At 34.2% G+C, this 17990-nt stretch overlaps 2 protein-coding genes across 2 annotated transcripts; both read left to right on the top strand.

Moving 5' to 3' along the window:
- The first annotated feature begins 5612 nt into the window (after positions 1-5612).
- LOC118491415 (transcription factor bHLH53-like) lies at positions 5613-7467 on the top strand. Its single transcript, XM_035989189.1, has 3 exons — positions 5613-5943; positions 6645-7061; positions 7333-7467. The coding sequence occupies exons 1-3, from the start codon at positions 5626-5628 to the stop codon at positions 7465-7467; spliced, it is 870 nt and encodes a 289-aa protein (XP_035845082.1). The 5' UTR covers positions 5613-5625.
- A 4740-nt stretch (positions 7468-12207) lies between these two features.
- LOC110935649 (uncharacterized protein At2g34160) lies at positions 12208-16671 on the top strand. The gene is made up of 5 exons (XM_022178025.2): positions 12208-12435; positions 12614-12662; positions 14562-14624; positions 14712-14776; positions 16355-16671. The coding sequence occupies exons 1-5, from the start codon at positions 12316-12318 to the stop codon at positions 16448-16450; spliced, it is 393 nt and encodes a 130-aa protein (XP_022033717.1). The 5' UTR covers positions 12208-12315; the 3' UTR covers positions 16451-16671.
- The last annotated feature ends 1319 nt before the right edge of the window (positions 16672-17990 follow it).

The raw sequence follows: 17990 nt of genomic DNA on the forward strand, positions 1-17990 counted from the left end.
AATTCATGATATGACCAAAAATATACCAACACGGCGGGAATTTAATCGGTATCGATTTATTTTGTTACGCAACCTACACTCCTTACAGCAACCCATAGAGGAAAAAAAAATCTTGATATGATCAAAAAATACTGGCACGTGAATTACATCGATAAAAAACAAATGCAAGTTACATAAGATATATAAAAGAACAACATATCACATACAAAAACCCACTAAATAACGCGTATAAAAAACTTTTAAAATTGTCTTTGCTTATTAATAATATACAATGAATGAATTGAATTGGTTACAAAATATGTATATTTAATTATAAAATAATATTTGGTTTGAAATGGCATCTGCTGAAATTAATCATAAAATAATATTTGGTTTGAAATGGTATCTGCTGAAAATAATATAGAAAATGATGATTTCGACTTTGTTAGTTTTCGTGAACACCTAAACTTTCATGATTAATTCATTTTTCAAGTTATTTATTATTATACATATCATCTTTGTGTATATTTACATACATATAATGTATAAATGGGGCTGATAAATGAGTGCATTAACACCTTTCTTTTCTACCTGAAAATATTTTTCTCACTTTAATCAGGAATTATCTATAATAAATAGATGAATAAGAAAATTAAATATATATTAATATAAAAGTATGATATTAACGTTTTTTCTTTTTTTTTGTTAAAATTGGTTACTACAGTGTATGCCGATACTGGTAAGGAACCAAACTTTTTTTTTGAGTTCTCCTTCCGTTATAATACTTAAAGGGTCTGTTTGGTATGGTGTAATGGAATGGACGAAGGAATGGAATGGACGAGGTAATGGAATGGACGAGGGAATGCAATGGATTATTACCATTCCATGTCTTGTTTGGTTACCATGTGTGAATGAAATGAGTTATTATTGTGTATTGTTCGGTAGGCAAGAAAAACAGAATAATAAAATCAGCGGTGAGTGGTGGTGGTGGTGGTGGTCGGTGGTAGTGATTGTGGGTGGTTATAGGTGGCGGTGGTGGGTGTCGGCGGCGACGATGGGTGGTGGTGGTGGCAGCGAGTGGCGGTGCGGCGGCGATGACGAGTGGTGGTGGTGGCAAAGTGGCTGTTGGTGGTGGGTGGCAGCAGAGGTGGCAATTGGTGGTGGCGGTGGCGGTTGGTGGTGGCGGTGGTGGTGGCGCCGACGATGGTGGTGGGCGGCGGCGAGTGTCGTTGGCGGTTGGTCACAACTGTGGGTGATAATGGTGGCGAGTGGGTGACGCCGGCGGCGGTGGCTGTTGGGGTGAGGTGGTGGCAGGTGGCGGCGATGGCGTCGGTGGTGGGTGGTGGTGGTGGTGGTGGTGGTGGGTTGTGGCGAAGGTAGTGGGTTGTGGTGTTGTTAATAAATGGTGTAAGAGGGGATGAAATGGAAAAAAAACATGGGGGGTGGAAGGAATGATTTTGAGGGAATGGAATGCATTTTGGAATGAGTGATTCCATTCCATTGACCAACCAAACACCCTTTTCTTCATTCCCTCGTAATCATTCATTCCATTCCATCTCTCATTCCAGCATACCAAACACTACCTTAAGGTTGTTACCATAACAAGCTAAACCGATACTGACCGATTCTTTCCATGTAACTTCTAACGAATATTTTTGGTTTAGTTTGAATTTAATAAACGTATACTTTACAGTTTTTTATTGAAATATTATTATTACATTTACTATATATTTTATAGAGGAATATTAAATTTTAATAATCTTAACTATTCGTCGTTGGTCGCTAACAGTCTCAACTTCAAAAATTACCACTGCTAGTCCCAACTATTAACATATTAGCCTCCAATGGACCCTGACTAACAGAACTTTAACGTCATTAGTCTTCGGTCACTAAAAAAACTTTTTCGCCAGAAAAATGTTCCTATATGTCCAATCTAAAGTTACAAAGAGGTTTTAGACGAAAATGTTGAATTTTCCGACTAAAAAGTTGAGTTTTTCAGCGACCTCAATAATTATGACTTTTACTAGAAAAAAGGTTTCTAAAGGTCCGTAATAAGGTTATAAAGAGGTTTGGGACGAAAAGGTTGAGTTTTTCGGACAAAAACGTTTTTCCGGCGACAGGAGACTAACGACGTTATGGTTTTGTTAGTCAAGGTCCGTTGGAGGCTAATATATTAATAGTTGGACTGTCAATGGTTATTTTTAAAGTTGGAATTGTTGACGGCCAACGACAAATAATTAGGATTAGTAAAATCCAATACTCCTTTTATATATTATACTGATTCAAACCTCCTCTAATAAACGAAGTTGCACGTAATAATATACAACTTATCTAAGAACAGACGAACACGTCATTACAATTTATCTAAGAACAGACGAACACGTCATTACAATTTATCTAAGAACAAACGAACACGTCATTAAAGTAATTTTAGTTTTTTTATTATTTTTTATGTGGGGTTTGTTCACGTTTGGAATTAGTTATTCTTTTCTATAATAATGTTTTACGTTTTAATTTAAACTCGACTATACTACATTTTAATTTTCTACTTCATTTTTTTAAGGTTGGTGAATTGGTTATCTATTTTTCAAATTGTTTATTGTGATTTACATAGCCAGAGTATCACTTAATGAAAATTGTAATATTTTTTATTTTAATAGTCACTTTTACTAGAACAAGTTTTTTTTTTTTTCTAAATCAAACATTCCTGTAAAATGAATAAACAAATTAGTGATGAGTCCTACAAGATTGTCACTCCTGTTTAAATCCCAAATCAAATTTGCTTATACGACTAGTCAAACGGGGACTATCATTTTTCCCGTTTCGTTTTCAAGCTAATGAAGTAGAAACAAATGAACAGGTCAGTTTTGAGCGAGTTAAAAGAACTTATGTAAATCCGTAAAAAAACTATTGTTGTTCGCATCTTCTTGCTCAATGGCTTTCTAGATCATTCCAACGGGTTAAATCATTGAACGAGACCAGCCTAGTTTACAAAACAATATAAAAACACCTGAAATAAGTTGTTCTTAATAACTCGAAGATTATTTTTGCTAAACAAGCTAATTAGAGGAGTTTACCACAAGTGATATTCATACGTAGGGCTAATAGTGTCCAATAGTATATAATTGGAGGTTCTTAAAGTAAATAACTCCTACAAGTAAGGATTACAGTTATTGACCAAATCATTGCCCTCGTTTTTAAGTGTTCCCACTTCTGCATTTTAGGAAAATAACCTCCTCGTAACCCGCCGCCACCCAGGGTTAATTATGTAATTCTAGACACTTAATTGTAATTACCTTCACATGGATTTGACAATATTGTGCTTTTTGTTACGTATTATCAACTCTTAATTGTTAAAAAATAATTTAAGTTAAGTTATAGTACATTTTCAAGAGATATAAACATACAAACTGGTCTTAAAGTAAGAAGTGAAGGAGACATTTTTTTTTTATTTTTTAGATATCTGCCTAAATATGATATTTAGTTGCAAAATGTAAAAAAAAATAAAAAAAATCATGTATTTACTCTAGTAGAGTAATTATGTGTAACTACTCTAGGGTAAATATAATTACTCAACTAATCTTATTTACACAATTTTTTTATATATATTATGGTATTAAAATACGTGTTTATTAAGATGAGCAAAAAAAATAAAAATAAAAAAAATTATCCTTCACTTCTTAGGTTAAGTCAATTTATATGTTAAGACACATTTGTACCGGAACCTAACTCTATGCTTGTATAAACATAACTGGATTACATCTTTAAGACTATCGCTAATTATAATTATATCAGTGGTGAAGGTTGAGATTTCCGACCAGGGACGAAAGTCACCGGACCTAAAAATTTTCTATAAAACTGGGGTGGTCAAAAACGTATTTACTTAAAATTTCTATACAAAAACTAAAAACTCTCCACTATTGAGCGAAAAGTTCGGGGGTTGGCCGCCCCCTCCTGACCCTTAAAAGCTTCGTCCATGATTGAAGTTATACACTAAATACTAGTGATAGTTTTGTGGGTCAACACAACTTTAACTATGAGGTCTACAACACAAAGTGCTAATCAGCATTTTGTTGGTAAGAATGAAACAAAAGGTCGATGATGCTTGTTGATAACTTTCACTATCTTTGTAGGTGATTTAAGAATGCATTTTGATTGGTCATGATACTAGACTACTAGTACTTTGTATGGATAACACGATAAAAGATTAAGGCAAATTGGAAAATAATAATGTCATCTTTCTGAAATGGTATATTATAGAGGTATAGAGATAACATCTCACAATAATTAGTGTTTTATAGTCTAATAAGATGGATTTGAGTTGAAATTAAACATGATATAACATTAGAATTATTTTACTTTGTATTCCTTCTCTTTCTTAGTTATCAAATAACTGAGTTTTGATGTTAACGTTACATTACATGTAACAATAACTTTTCATTATGAAAATACATGCTACGAAATGATGGAAAATACTTTAATTCCACTTAATCTGAAATTATTTAATCTAAGCAAATTAGCAAACAAATAAAGTAGATTTTATGTCTTTATATTTTTTGTGGTTAGAATAAAGTAGACTAAAGTTCTGACCCATATAATTCATGCATAATCACTTTATATCGCATAACTTAATAAAATAAAAGTTTAACAACTCGAATGAGATTTTGATAATGTTAACATATCTAATGAGATTTTTATATAAATCATGTAAGTTTTATATAAAAATAACAAATATGATGAGATCAGTGGCGGATCTAGGATTCCGACCAAGGGGTAACGTGTTATAAATAAGCCGTAACGAAATTGAAAAGATGTCAAATTTTTCCAAAATTTACACTAATTTTTCCAATTTTTTTCCGACCAATGGGTAGCGGGAGTTACCCCTACCAAAGAGGTAGGTCCGCCCCTGGATGAGATTACAAGAAATTCAAACAAAAAAACAACACATGACCTAATTATGTGGTTTTTCTTTTGAGAAAAGCAAAAATTAACACATTCACGCATAAAATGGGAAATCATGCAAGTCTTTTATTAGTCTGGAGTAAGTAGACAAACCAAATGAAAACATAAAATCATCTTTTTCTCTAGTGTTTATTGGGAGGGAAAAATTGTGTAATTAATTAGACCACATCCATATTATTTTTTACTACCTTTTTTTTTCTTGTTGACCCATTATTTCTTTACATATTGTAAAATGTCTTATTTTTATATAATAACTGTCTATACAAAGATTTAGAGTTAAAACTAATTATTTATAATTATGTCAATTAAAATGGTTATTTAAATAGCTTTCTTAAAACTTTCCATACAAAAATAAAAAATTATACATACTTTCTAACAATTTCATCTTAGTGTAACTTTTTATTAAATCTCATAAGCATCATTGTTAGTTTATATTTTATAACTCTATATACGTACGGTGGATATACCAATATGTCATTTATCATAGCATAAGGTTATCAAATATAAATTAACCCCAAATTTCTCCTAATGACTAGGAGATCAGTTTAACCCCTATTGACCAATTCACCCACGTTTCTAACCGTTAACTCCCCCCCCCCCCCCCCCCCCCCCAAACTCCTTATATAAGCTAAGGTCCACTGTTCTTCCACAACACAGCTCTTTCATTCATTCCATTGTTTGTCAATGGCTGCTCCAACTTTCTCACCGTTTAATGACCATTTTACCCTTTACGATACTTGCATTATTAACAATGCAAGCTTCAACAATGGTTTCAACAACAATAATGTCCACTTTCATTATCCTGTCACTTACCCTACTTTGTCATCTTCTTATAATCCATTAGCTACCCAACAACAACTCGTACCGGCCCCGTTACCGGACCTTACTCAATCGTTCGGCTTCGGTCATGAATACTATTCGAATTTGATCGGTCCTGATGTGTGTGATGAAGGAGGGTTCTTTTTTATGGATCCGGTTGAGCCAATGCAGTTATGCAGCCAGGTATATATGGCAAATAACCTATTCATATATGTTTTCTTTGTGTTTAACAATAATTTTGTTATATTTAACGTTGTGAATTACTTTTTTTTAATCACTTCTGTCCCTGACACTAGCTTTGTTAGATTTAACGTTGTGAATTACTTTTTTTCAATAACTTCCGTCCCTAATGCTAGCTTTGTTAGATTTAACGTTGTGGATTACTTTTTTTAATCATTTTCGTCTCTAACACTAGCTTTGTTAGATTTTTTTAGCTAGTTTTTTACACGATCAAAATTTTTTAATCATTCTCGTGTCTTTAAGGGTAGGTTTTTTAGATTTTTTTGAGTTGTTTTTTTTAGAATGAACAATTGGTTTTTTTATAAATTGAAAAAAAATATATGTATAAACCCTAATAACCCCTTGACACTATGTTGGTAGATTTTCTCACTTAGTTTTTTAAATGACAAAAAAACCCTTGTTTGTTAAAAAGTTGTTTTTAAAAAAAAAATTAAAAATATATAAACCATGATAACTCTGGATCCGTCTATTAGATTTTTTTCATTTAGTACTTTCTTAAAATGATTATAATATCATGTCAAAGTGTTTAAAAATATATATATGTATAAACCTTAATACCCTTGTTTGTTAAAAATAAAATAAAAAATATATATAAACTCTAGTTATTATGTATAATGTATTAAAATTTGTGATCATGCATGCAGCCGGATTATTATCCATATCCATCATATCCAGTCGTTCAAGATGTAACCCCCATGGAGGAGATGCAGCCAGAACTCCTACCGCCATTGCCCGAAATCTACGATGGCGGTGGTTCTTCTACTGCAGTGCCAAGCCCAGTTAGGGGTAATCTCTACAGTGGGGTAGGGTTTAACGCTACTCAAGGAGAGGAAAGGAGTGTGCAAATGAAGGAGAATAGCGATGGACGGGGAAGAGTATCCGCGCAAAGTATGGCGGCGAGGGTGAGGCGAAGGAAGATAAGTGAAAAGACATCCGAGCTCGGGAAACTGGTTCCCGGAGGTCATCGGATGACAACCGCCGAGATGTTTCAGGCGGCTTTTAAGTACATTAAGTTCTTGCAAGCTCAAGTTGGTGTTCTTGAGCAAATGCCCTCATCTCCGGTATTTCACTACTTAATTTTTAGTTTTTTTTCTTGTTTTAGCAAGTTAACAAGAGTTAAGGGGCCAAAATGGTAATTCATAAAACAATAAGGTATAAATGAAATTTATAAATTTGTGCATGATGTTTTTTGCATGCATTAATTTCACCGCTAAAGTTTTAGTTTTTTATTTGGGCTCGTGAAAAAAAGTTAGGGGTCAAAATTGTTATAGAGAAAACTATAAGGTTAAAAATGAAATTTATGAATTTATGCATGATGTTATTTGCATGTAGGGGCTCGGTTCGGAACTCCAAGCTTTGCTGACGTGTCCTACGGTACAAGAGAAGTTATACGCTGCGGGGAAGTGCATCGTATCGCAGACACTTGGCGAAACCTTAGCCGATGATCATCAAAGAACGAAGAATTAATCAACGTTTTGACTATGATTTAGGAGTAGATTAGTGGGTTTTAACGATTTAGGAGGATGATTAGTAAGTGTGAGTTAGTTGTTAAAAAGAAATAACCTTAACTTAGTTTTGGTTTTGATAGATTTAGAGCTAGCATTAACTTTGTCATTGTATCTATCACTTTGACTTTTAATGAAATTAATTTAAAGTGTTTTGATAACTGTCGAACTCGATCTCTTAGATTTATAACCCCGTGTATTACACAGGCTTGAATAAATAAATTTTATATACTAAATAATAAAACAATATATCTTTAAAACCTCATTTATAGAACGAGTTAAATAAATATAATTTTATATATTAAATAATAAAAAATTATATCTATAAGAATCTTATTGTACAGGTTGAATAAATGTAATTTTATATATCAAACAATAAAAAAAATACATCTTTAAAAATATGCGCATTACATGGTTTGAATAAATGTAATTTTCTGTACTAAATAATAAAAAATATATATTCTTAAAAAACTCATGTATTGTACGAATTGAGTAAATCTAATTTTATATATCAAATAATAAAAAGTTATATCTTAAAAATCTAAATTTTTGTTAATAAAATGTTTTTGTTTAACAATTTCAAATCAAAATAAAATCCATAAATTATAGATTAGATTTAAAACACATTTTAGACTTTAGATTTACAATCAAAATAAAATTCTAATATAATATTTAAATCTTTTTAATTTAAAATTTATTAATAAATTATCGATGCCCTCATTGAATAACATGTGTTCCAAATCAGGTTTATTTTATTATATAGTATAGATGTGTAGCGGAAGACACAAATAATGCTCATACTTTTGGATGTTTTACGTCATGTGGCAGTGCAGTTAGCAACGGGGTATTATGAGACGTTTTTCATAAATGGGTGTAGTGGAGGTAATGCCCAGTAATGCCCCTGCAATTATTCCTCATTATTAATTTTTTATATTAATTTTTTATACTTCTCATTGGTCAAGTTTACAAGTTTCCCGTAAGCCAAGGTGTTTTATAAAGCACGCCAAAAGCAAAAAAAAAAAAAAAAAAATCCCAGAAAAAGGCCCACCGCAGTGGTTCTTGACATTTTCGAGGTAATTCACGCCCAAATACTGCCCCACTACGGTGGTCTTATACTAGTTCAGTCTTTGTTCTCAATCAGGGGCGGACCTACCTCTTTGGTAGGGGTAACCCCCGCTACCCCTTGGTCGGAAAAAAATTAGAAAAATTAGTGTGAATTTTGGAAAAATTTAACGTTTTTTCGATTTCGTTACGGCTTATTTATAACACGTTACCCCTTGGTCGGAATCCTAGATCCGCCACTGTTCTCAATTATACACTATTTAAGTTCTAGAGTAGCATTATTTATGTATTACTATTGACGTGAGTCGATGTTTCTATTAGATTAATAATTAATAATATGATTTAGCTTATTTATTTTACAAACTTTGTATAATACTTAAATAATAATCTTAAATTTTCTAAGACGCAAGTGCTTGAATACGAGTTAGACGACTTGAACCATTTCATTTCTTTCACTATTAGTTAACTTGTACCCATTTAATTGATTTATTTATTAATATTAATAAAGTAAACTTTAAATTCTTTTTTTTGAACGGTAAATTTGGATCATTGACGGATCACTGGAGTATTATCGTGCCACCAGCGGAACCGCCCGATCATATCCATCTCCACTAGGCATAATGCCTATATACCAATTCAGAAGGAAACCCAATAAATATGGGAAAACCCCCTTGTTGGAATCGAACCCATGACCTATTGCTCCAAAAGTTTTATCCCACCCCCAAGATGCCACTAGGCTATAAGGGTGTAAGGGGCACTCCCCTAAGAGGGGAGTCCCCTCTCTTACGCATAACCAATCCTCGTGTGCCACGTCAACTCCCCTCTTAAACTCCCCTAACACCCTAAATTGATGGCGGCACTCCCCTCTTAGGGTGAAGGGGGTGCTCACCTAATAGGTGAGTCCCCTCTCTTACGCCAAACCAATCCCCGTGTGCCACGTCAAGTCCCCTCTTAAACTCCCCTAACACCCCAATTTGATGGCGCCACTCCCCTCTTAGGTGAATTGGATTTAAAAAAAAAAAAAAAGGAAAGCTGTGATTGGTCACTCCCTCTCTCTCTCCTCCCTCTCTCTTCGGTGAGCCGCCACCGTTCCTCTCTCCTCTCTCTACTCACCGCATCGATGGCGGTGTTTTTGCCGACCGGTGAAACACATCCCCGAAGGGGTTTTCGGTGTGCACCCCGCATGCCCTTAGGTGACTTGGTTTTTTATTAAAAAAAAAAGGAAATTTCTCATTGGTCCAACCCTTCCCTCTCTCCTCCCTCTCTTTGGTGAATCCCCACCGATTTTGATCCCCTATCTTGGTCACCGATTCATTGGCGGCACCTCCACTCTTCGGTGGAGGAGGTCCCCGCTCTTAGTCCCTGAATACGCCCCGATCACCCTAAGGCCATATTGGTTTTAAAGTTAGGAACCAATAGGTTTTAAAGTTAGGAACCAATAGGTTTTTTCGCTTTTCCTTGCACTTTTAGGTTTAAATGAATTTGATTTTTTTGGTTCCTAACTTTAAAACCTAAAAGTGCAAGGAAAAGCGAAAAAAACCTTTAGTACACGATAAACGTAACTACTAAGTGCAAGGAAAAGCGAAAAAACCTGTAGTACAAGGAAAAGCGAAAAAACCTATTCGTTCCTAACTTTAAAGTTAGGAACCAATAGGTTTTAAAGGTCGTAACTTTAAAACCCCCAAGATGTCACTAGCTTATAATACCATATTGGTTCCTAACAAAAACCTATTGGTTCCTAACTTTAAAACCTAAAAGTGCAAGGAAAAGCGAAAAAACCTTTAGAACACGATAAACGTAACTATTAAGTATTAGATATTTAGGATGTAATAATCAACTTTTCTAGTAAGGGTATAAGTGAGTCGAGCTTGAGCTCGTTTGTGATTGCTTTTGGCTCATTTAACTCGGAAGAGTTCAAGTTTGGCTCGTCTCGAGCTCTATCTTTAATACTCGGTCTCGGTTTGTGAATAGTTTTTTGAGTTTGAGTTTGTTTATTTATTATTTTTATAATTATTAGTTATTAATCAATTGGCTCGTCTCGAGCTCTATCTTTAATACTCGATCTCGGTCTGTGAATAGTTTTTTGAGATTTGAGTTTGTTTATTTATTATTTTTATAATTATTAGTTATTAATCAAAATCTATACTATATAATAAAAGAAACCACTTTTGAACACATGTCATCATATTAGGGCATCTGAGCCCTCAACGTCTTCTAATTAATTATAGATAACTCTCCTATTAAATATTATTTAGTTTAATATCTTATGGATAATTAATATTTAGTTTAATCTTTTCTTCTCATTTATAATATTATTTAGAGAAAATTATGATTTTGGCTCCTATACTTATATCACTTTTACCCTTTTAGCCTAATTTTTTTTTTTTGAACATCTGAGCCCTCACGTCTTCTTTTCTAATCCTTTTGGCCCCTAACACTAACCTCATCCACTAAATGTTAGGGGCCAAAAGGGTTAAAAAAGACGTTAGGGGCCAAAAAGGTTAGAAAAAAGACGTTGGGGACTTAGATGTTAAAAAATTCTTTTTTGGGGTAAAAGGGTAAAAATGATATAACCACGGGGCCAAAATCATAATTTTATTTTTTGATGTATAAAATTAGATTTATTCAATTCGTACAATACACGAGGTTTTTAAGGATATATATATATATATATATATATATATATATTTTTATTATTTAGTAAAGAAAATTACATTTATTCAAACCGTGTAATACAAATATTTTTAAAGATGCAATTTTTTTTATTTGGTATATAAAATTACATTTATTCAATCCGTTTAATAAATGAGGTTTTTTAAAGATGTATTATTTTATTATTTGGTAAACAGTATTACATTTATTCAACTCGTGTAATACATGTGGTTTTGAAAATATAACTTTTTTATTTTATATATAAAATTACATTTATTCAACCTCTAAAATATTGTTCTTATAGATATAACTTTTTATTATTTAATATATAAAATTATATTTATTCAACTCGTGCAATAAAGAAGGTTTTTAAATATATATTATTTTATTATTTAGTATATAAAATTTATTTATTCAACCCGTGTAATACACGGGGTCATAACCTAGTAAATACATATTTAAATATACTTAATTAATAATTATCTTTTATATACTTACAAAATATATGTATAATTTCAATATACAACATAATTATCTTATTAATTAATAACAGGTTTGTGAGCCTACTTGAGGCTCACTTATTAAGCCGGCATAATTTTTAGTATCAAGATCGAGCTCAACCCATTTAGGTGCGACATGAATCAAACTTTTAACCAATCAATCTCATTTAGGTGCAACTTGAATCAAGCAACGAATCAATCTCAAACAACTCACGACAAGTTTGTCTGTTTTTTTTTTTTTTTTGAACGACAACGAATATGCCAACCACTGTGACACCGGGCGCTGTGGCCAAGGTCGACTACTCGACCGCCGCCAGCCGTTTGGCTTTCCTAGATGTACGGAAACCCGATCTCCACTTCCCAAAGATACAACAGTGGAATAATCGATAAATCATCACCTCTTATCTAAGTCAAACCGACGCCACCCGTATTCGCTATTCATCTTCATGCCACATAAAATAATAAAAAGAGTGGAAATTGAACGTGGAATCACAAGAAACATCGAATTCTTATACAGGCTTCTTCATTCTCACACACCCATCCGCACACGCAACATCGGGAGCTAGGGTTTGCAGAGCTCGAACCGATCGAAGAAGATGGAAGAGGTTACAGAGGGATTAAACAACATAAACATCTCCAACGATTCTTACCGGAAAAACCGAATTCAAGTTTCCAACACCAAAAAGCCTCTTTTCTTTTACGTCAATCTCGCAAAGGTAAATTCATCCAAAACAATCAACAACTTCGCCCTGTAAATTCAATTTTCTCCGAATTAGAATACTAAATTAGATTAATTCGATTCTATAATCAAATTTCCTGTTTGTTTATGGTCTCAATTGTGATATTCCGTACAGTTTTTATGCTTTTTATAGTTTTTTTTTTTTTAATTTGCAGAGGTATATGCAGCAACACAATGAAGTTGAGCTATCAGCTCTTGGAATGGGTATTGTTTAACATATCTTCATACATTACACCTTTTTCGCTTTTACTTTCGACAATTATATGTTTATACTAGGTTAAAATTCGTGTAGTACACGGTTGAACAGAGGGAATAGTATATAGTTAGTAATGAAAATTTAGGAATTATACAACGATGTTTTGAGATTAGATTTATTTACAAAAGTAAAAGATAGAAGACGAAAGGGTGCAATAAGGCTGCAGGGTGTGGAGGCGCCACCCCTGCCACCTCACCTTCTCTGGCGCTGGTGGGGCTCCATCACCCATACCGGGGGGGCATGGTGGTTTCGTCAAGATGTTAACGAGAGAAAGGGGCGCTATAAGGGGAAAAAAGGCGGCTGAGATAGGTTAAAGGGGTCGCTATAGTGTAAAGGGGGCTTTATCCCACACCCTGCAAGTTAAAGGGAGAGGCCTTAAAGCCCCTGTGTGACGTGGCGTTGATAAAGCCCCTCCCACACCCTCCAGCCTAAGAGAACCGAGAAAAAGAATTTTGAGTTCATAGAACTGTGACATGTGACGTAACAAACATGTCCAAATAGGGCCAATTAGGGAAATTTGCGAAATAGACATGTTTATCTACAAATCTATCAAACTAAGCATTGACTTTCAGTCAGCCTGCGCTGTAATAGTCATGTCCAAATAAGGCCAATTAGGAGATGACAAATAGAGACCGTTGGCTAAGACAGTTAGGATTCAGCTGGTACAAAACCTCATGGTTAACTGGTTAAGTGCAAAGTGGGTCCACGTGGGAGCTAACCGCTTTTAGCCACCGGCGGCTAGGATCTAGGTCCCACTTATGCACCTGTATTGATTTGATTGGCTGTTTACGTAGACTCTATTGCTTGGTTTTAAAAAGCGAGAGGCGCACAAAAGCGACGAGGTCTGAAACCGAGGCGCAAAACGTAAAGCGGCGGGCTTTTCGTACCCGAGGCGCAAGCTATTTATATATATATTTTTTATATATCCCATAGGTTTTTAGCTTTCCCTACCCAAAATATAGCTATAAGTAATAGGTTTTTGTATGATTTTAGCTGCATGTACAAGCCGAAAAACCCAAGGTACAAGAGGCGCGCGCCTCAGGCCAAAAAAGCCTAGAAAAATCCCAAAAAGCGTGGCCTTTTGGGGCTTCTTGTAATTACTCTTAGGCGCTGAGCGAAAAAGCCCCAGGGTGTGCGCCTTGCGCGGCGCGCTTTTTATAACCAAGCTCTATGTAGTTTTCAAGGTTTTTTGTGCCAGCTAAATCCTAGCCAACTTAGCCAGCGGGCTTATCTGGTGTTACCTGATTGGTTGGTTCTGGATACGTCTATTATTGTGTAGGCTAAAAGTCAAAGCTTATTTTGGCAAAAGAGATAAGTCAAAATGTCTACTTTTCGTTTTTCATGGCTCTTTAGATTATGGATGTAATGTAAGATTATGAAAGCAAATTAGAATCTTTAGTATACAAATATGCTATATGATCCTCTGTTGCAAAGATTGTTAGCATATAAGGGTGTAAGGAGTGGTTAAACACTTGAGAGTGACAAACTAAAAAATCAACCAATCAGAGTGCGCCACGTCAATCAGTGAAAAGTGTTTAAACTTTGTTGAAAAGTGTTGGCAATGGTTAGACACTTGGTGAAGTGGTAAACTTTTTTTTTTAAAAAAGGAAAAAGGTGTGATTGGTTGAGAGATGGCATGGACCCCACCCACACTACCCTCTCTCTCTCCTCCGATCATCTCCCCGAATCGTCAACCCTTCCCCGCATCCGCAACCTTCACCGAGCGGCAAACCCACCGGCGGCGGTGTTACCGCGCGGCAAAGGCGGTTTGCCGAGTGGGTTTGCCGCCCACTCCGTATACCCTAATATAGTTTCGTTTGCTCATATGAAGTTGATCTCTATTGCAGCAATTGCAACTGTTGTCACTGTGGCTGAAATCCTGAAGAACAACGGCTTTGCTGTTGAAAAGAGTGAGTTATGCTTGTTAAATTAAATCAACTACTAAAATGTGTGACTTTCGGTTTGTATCTGAATACTCATGATATCTTAATGTACAGAAATAATGACATCAACTGTTGAAATGAATGGTGAATCTAGGGGCAGACCGGTCCAAAAGGCCAAGGCAAGTATCAATGGCTTGTCATTATAAATGTGGTTTCAAAACCGTCTGAAAATACACATAATACGTGAATGGGTTTAATTTTAGTCAGTGTTTGTTTTACATGTAAAGCCATGAATAATCAGAATTTGCCTAATACTTATACAAATGATTACCCGATTAAACAACTTTAAACAACAGAAGCACCATCAAAACATAGATCTCATGCAGCCCGTTTTGGCGTTTTGCAAACGGCAATGCCAAACACCCCTTCAAAACATATTGGGTCATATGAGGTTGAAAGTCACTTAAAATGTATTTTTTTTACATCATACAACCTAAATTGATTCGCTTAAAAGATGCAATATTATTGTTGTCAGTGGCGGACCCAGGATTTTTTTTCAACGGGGTCCATTTTTTTCGGTGTTCAAAATTTTCATAACAAAACGTTAAAATTTTCGGGTCGGGTCATAGCGAGGTTTGAACTAGATTAAAAAAAAAAAAAAAAACAGGAAAAACGAGCTATATAAGGATTGAGCCCATGACCTCTTGTTGGTAAAGAGAGGGATTTACCACTACACCAGGTTTCCTTTTTCTTTCTATGGTGTCCACCTAATTGTATGTAAGGGTTCTTATACAATTTAATATGCCGAATCTACTAATTTTTTAAAAACTTTGGGGTCCGGGGACCCCGACCCACTCTATGTGGGTCCGCCCCTGATTGTTGTAAGGGCGCGCTCAATATGGAACCAACTTTAAGTAGAAAACCAGGAGAATTGCATAAGCACTTGTACATAAGCACTTGTACGTAGTGCTGGTCAAATATAGTTCTAGATAATTAGATAGAACGATAGTTCATTATGCGGTTACATATAGGGGTGTTCAAAAAACTCATGGCTCGCAGTTCGCTCGAAAAAAGTTCGAAAAAAGCTCGGCTCGAAATTGGCTTGTTTGTAAACGAGCCGAGGTCGAGCTTGGTCTGGCTCGGCTCGGCTCGTGAGCTCGTGAGTCGGCTCGATAAGGTTTAAGTCCTTCATTTTTTTGTCCCACATCGTTTAGAAGACAAAAACTAAGTGAGTATTTCTCTTATAAAAGAAGGTAAATAAAATGTACAATTATAGCCCTTAGTATATGAAAAGATTAATTTTTTAGGGCTTTTTAATTAGTAAATTTCGCGGTTCTTTATTAGTTCGCGTTAGATCGAGCCGAGCCGAGCTAGCTCGAATTTTAATCGAGTCGAGCTCAAGCCTCAATTCTCAGCTCGATTTGAAATTCGAGCTCGAGCCGAGCCAGCTCGAATTCAGTTTGAGCCGAGCTCGAGCTGGGTCGAGCTCGGCTCGTTTACAGCCCTAGTTACATAACGGTCTTATGTATGCACTTAAAATTGGTTCGGATTGGACTGGCCATCTATTATTGTGAATGTATATTTTTTGTAGTAATATTGCAGCTGGTTTGAGACACGAAGAAAAAAGTGCTTATGCTCGACTCAATCTGACCCTTTATGACCCAATCTAAAACATTACTTTCTCTCACCCTAACGTGCCTATGTCGCAACCTTTTATCATTAGTAATTTTACTTTCCGTATTTGTTTATTTACTCAGATCGAAATTGTGCTGGGAAAGACTGAAAATTTCGACGAGTTAATGGCTGCTGCACAAGAGGAGAGGGAATTGGGATATGCCGAGGAGCAAAGCTGAACATAGAGAGTCTAGTTGTTTATGTTATTATTTGGTTTGTTTGGTTTGCATTGAGATTGTTTTTTATTTGTTTAATTGTTTTAAGACCGATTTTGGTTAACAAAACTTTTGATTTTGGAAAAGTGAAGTCAAAAAATAGAAGTGCTATTAGAAACATAAGCTTAGGGTGGAGACTTTGGAGCCTGTAATAATATGAGCTAAGCCGAGCCTTCTTGACTATATTTCAAACTGAGTTTGTATTTGGCTCATCTCTAACTCAAGCCATCTCGTGGCTTGTCGAGTTGAAAGTTTTATTGTCATACAAAGTATTACATAATTAACAAGTTTAATAACAGTATTAAGTATTAATTTATACACGGGGGCTACTAAATGTACCATCTTTTGTTACTTTTTATACCCCTTTCTATAAAATCATATTTAAACTTGTCATATTTACCCCTTAAAGAAGTCATATTTTTTTAAAAGTATTCTTTTTGTTACAAAACAAATTCAAAAGTGTAAAAATATATTGTAGACGTTTTTTTAATTGTTTATTTTTTATGTTTATTTAAAAAACGTTATTTTTTAAAAAGTTTTCAGGTATTTTTTACACTTTCTCAAATAATATTTTGATTATGTTTTCATTTATTGCACATCTTTACAAATTACTAATAACGTTTTTCACATAAAAACAGTAAGAGTTAATTACATAGTTAGTCCCTGTGGTTTGCACAAAATAACATACTTAGGTACTAATAGTTTAAAATCACCTTCTAAAGTATTAACTTTTCATTTTGTAACGTTTGGAGGTATTAACTTTTAGGGTATTAACATAGTTAGTCCCTGTGGTTTGCACAAAATAACATATTTAGGTACTAATAGAATGTGATTTTAAACCTACAAATAACGCTAATACCCTCAAATGTTACAAAATGAAAAGTTAATACCCTAGAATGTGATTTTAAACTATTAGTACCTAAGTATGTTACTTTGTGCAAAGCACAGAGACTAACTATGTAATTAACTCAAACAATAATAAAAAAGTTTTGAATTTTAGTTTTGATAAAAGTCTGCATTATATTTTTTTCTCGTCTAATTTGTATTTTAAATGTCTTATATTTATTATTTTTAATTATTTAAAATGTTTTTTTTTAATTTTGGAACGACTTGAAGTGGGTATCTGATGTGCGGTCGAAAACCGATGATTATTCGTAATTAAGTTTATACTTTTACGTGACTTTGGGTTTCGAGTGACCTACTGTTGATTACAAAAAAAATCTACATATATTTTCGAAATCAACCAGTTTAATATATTTTTTAAATGAAGAAGAGAAAAATATTTATGAATCAAACCTATCCATTTGTTTTGCTTTAGAAAAGTGTTCACTTCGATCCAAGTCTTAAATTGGTTTTAACTTATTTATAATATACTCTTTACACTAATTAAATTTGAATTTATATAGATTGTTAAGTTATAGTTTGATAAAATAATTTTAGTACCTATTGTTTATTTGTTCACTTACATAGATGGTTTGAATGATTAATATGTGCTAGGGTTGTA

This window comes from Helianthus annuus, chromosome 4 (genome assembly GCF_002127325.2).
Source record: "Helianthus annuus cultivar XRQ/B chromosome 4, HanXRQr2.0-SUNRISE, whole genome shotgun sequence".
NCBI lineage: Eukaryota > Viridiplantae > Streptophyta > Magnoliopsida > Asterales > Asteraceae > Helianthus > Helianthus annuus.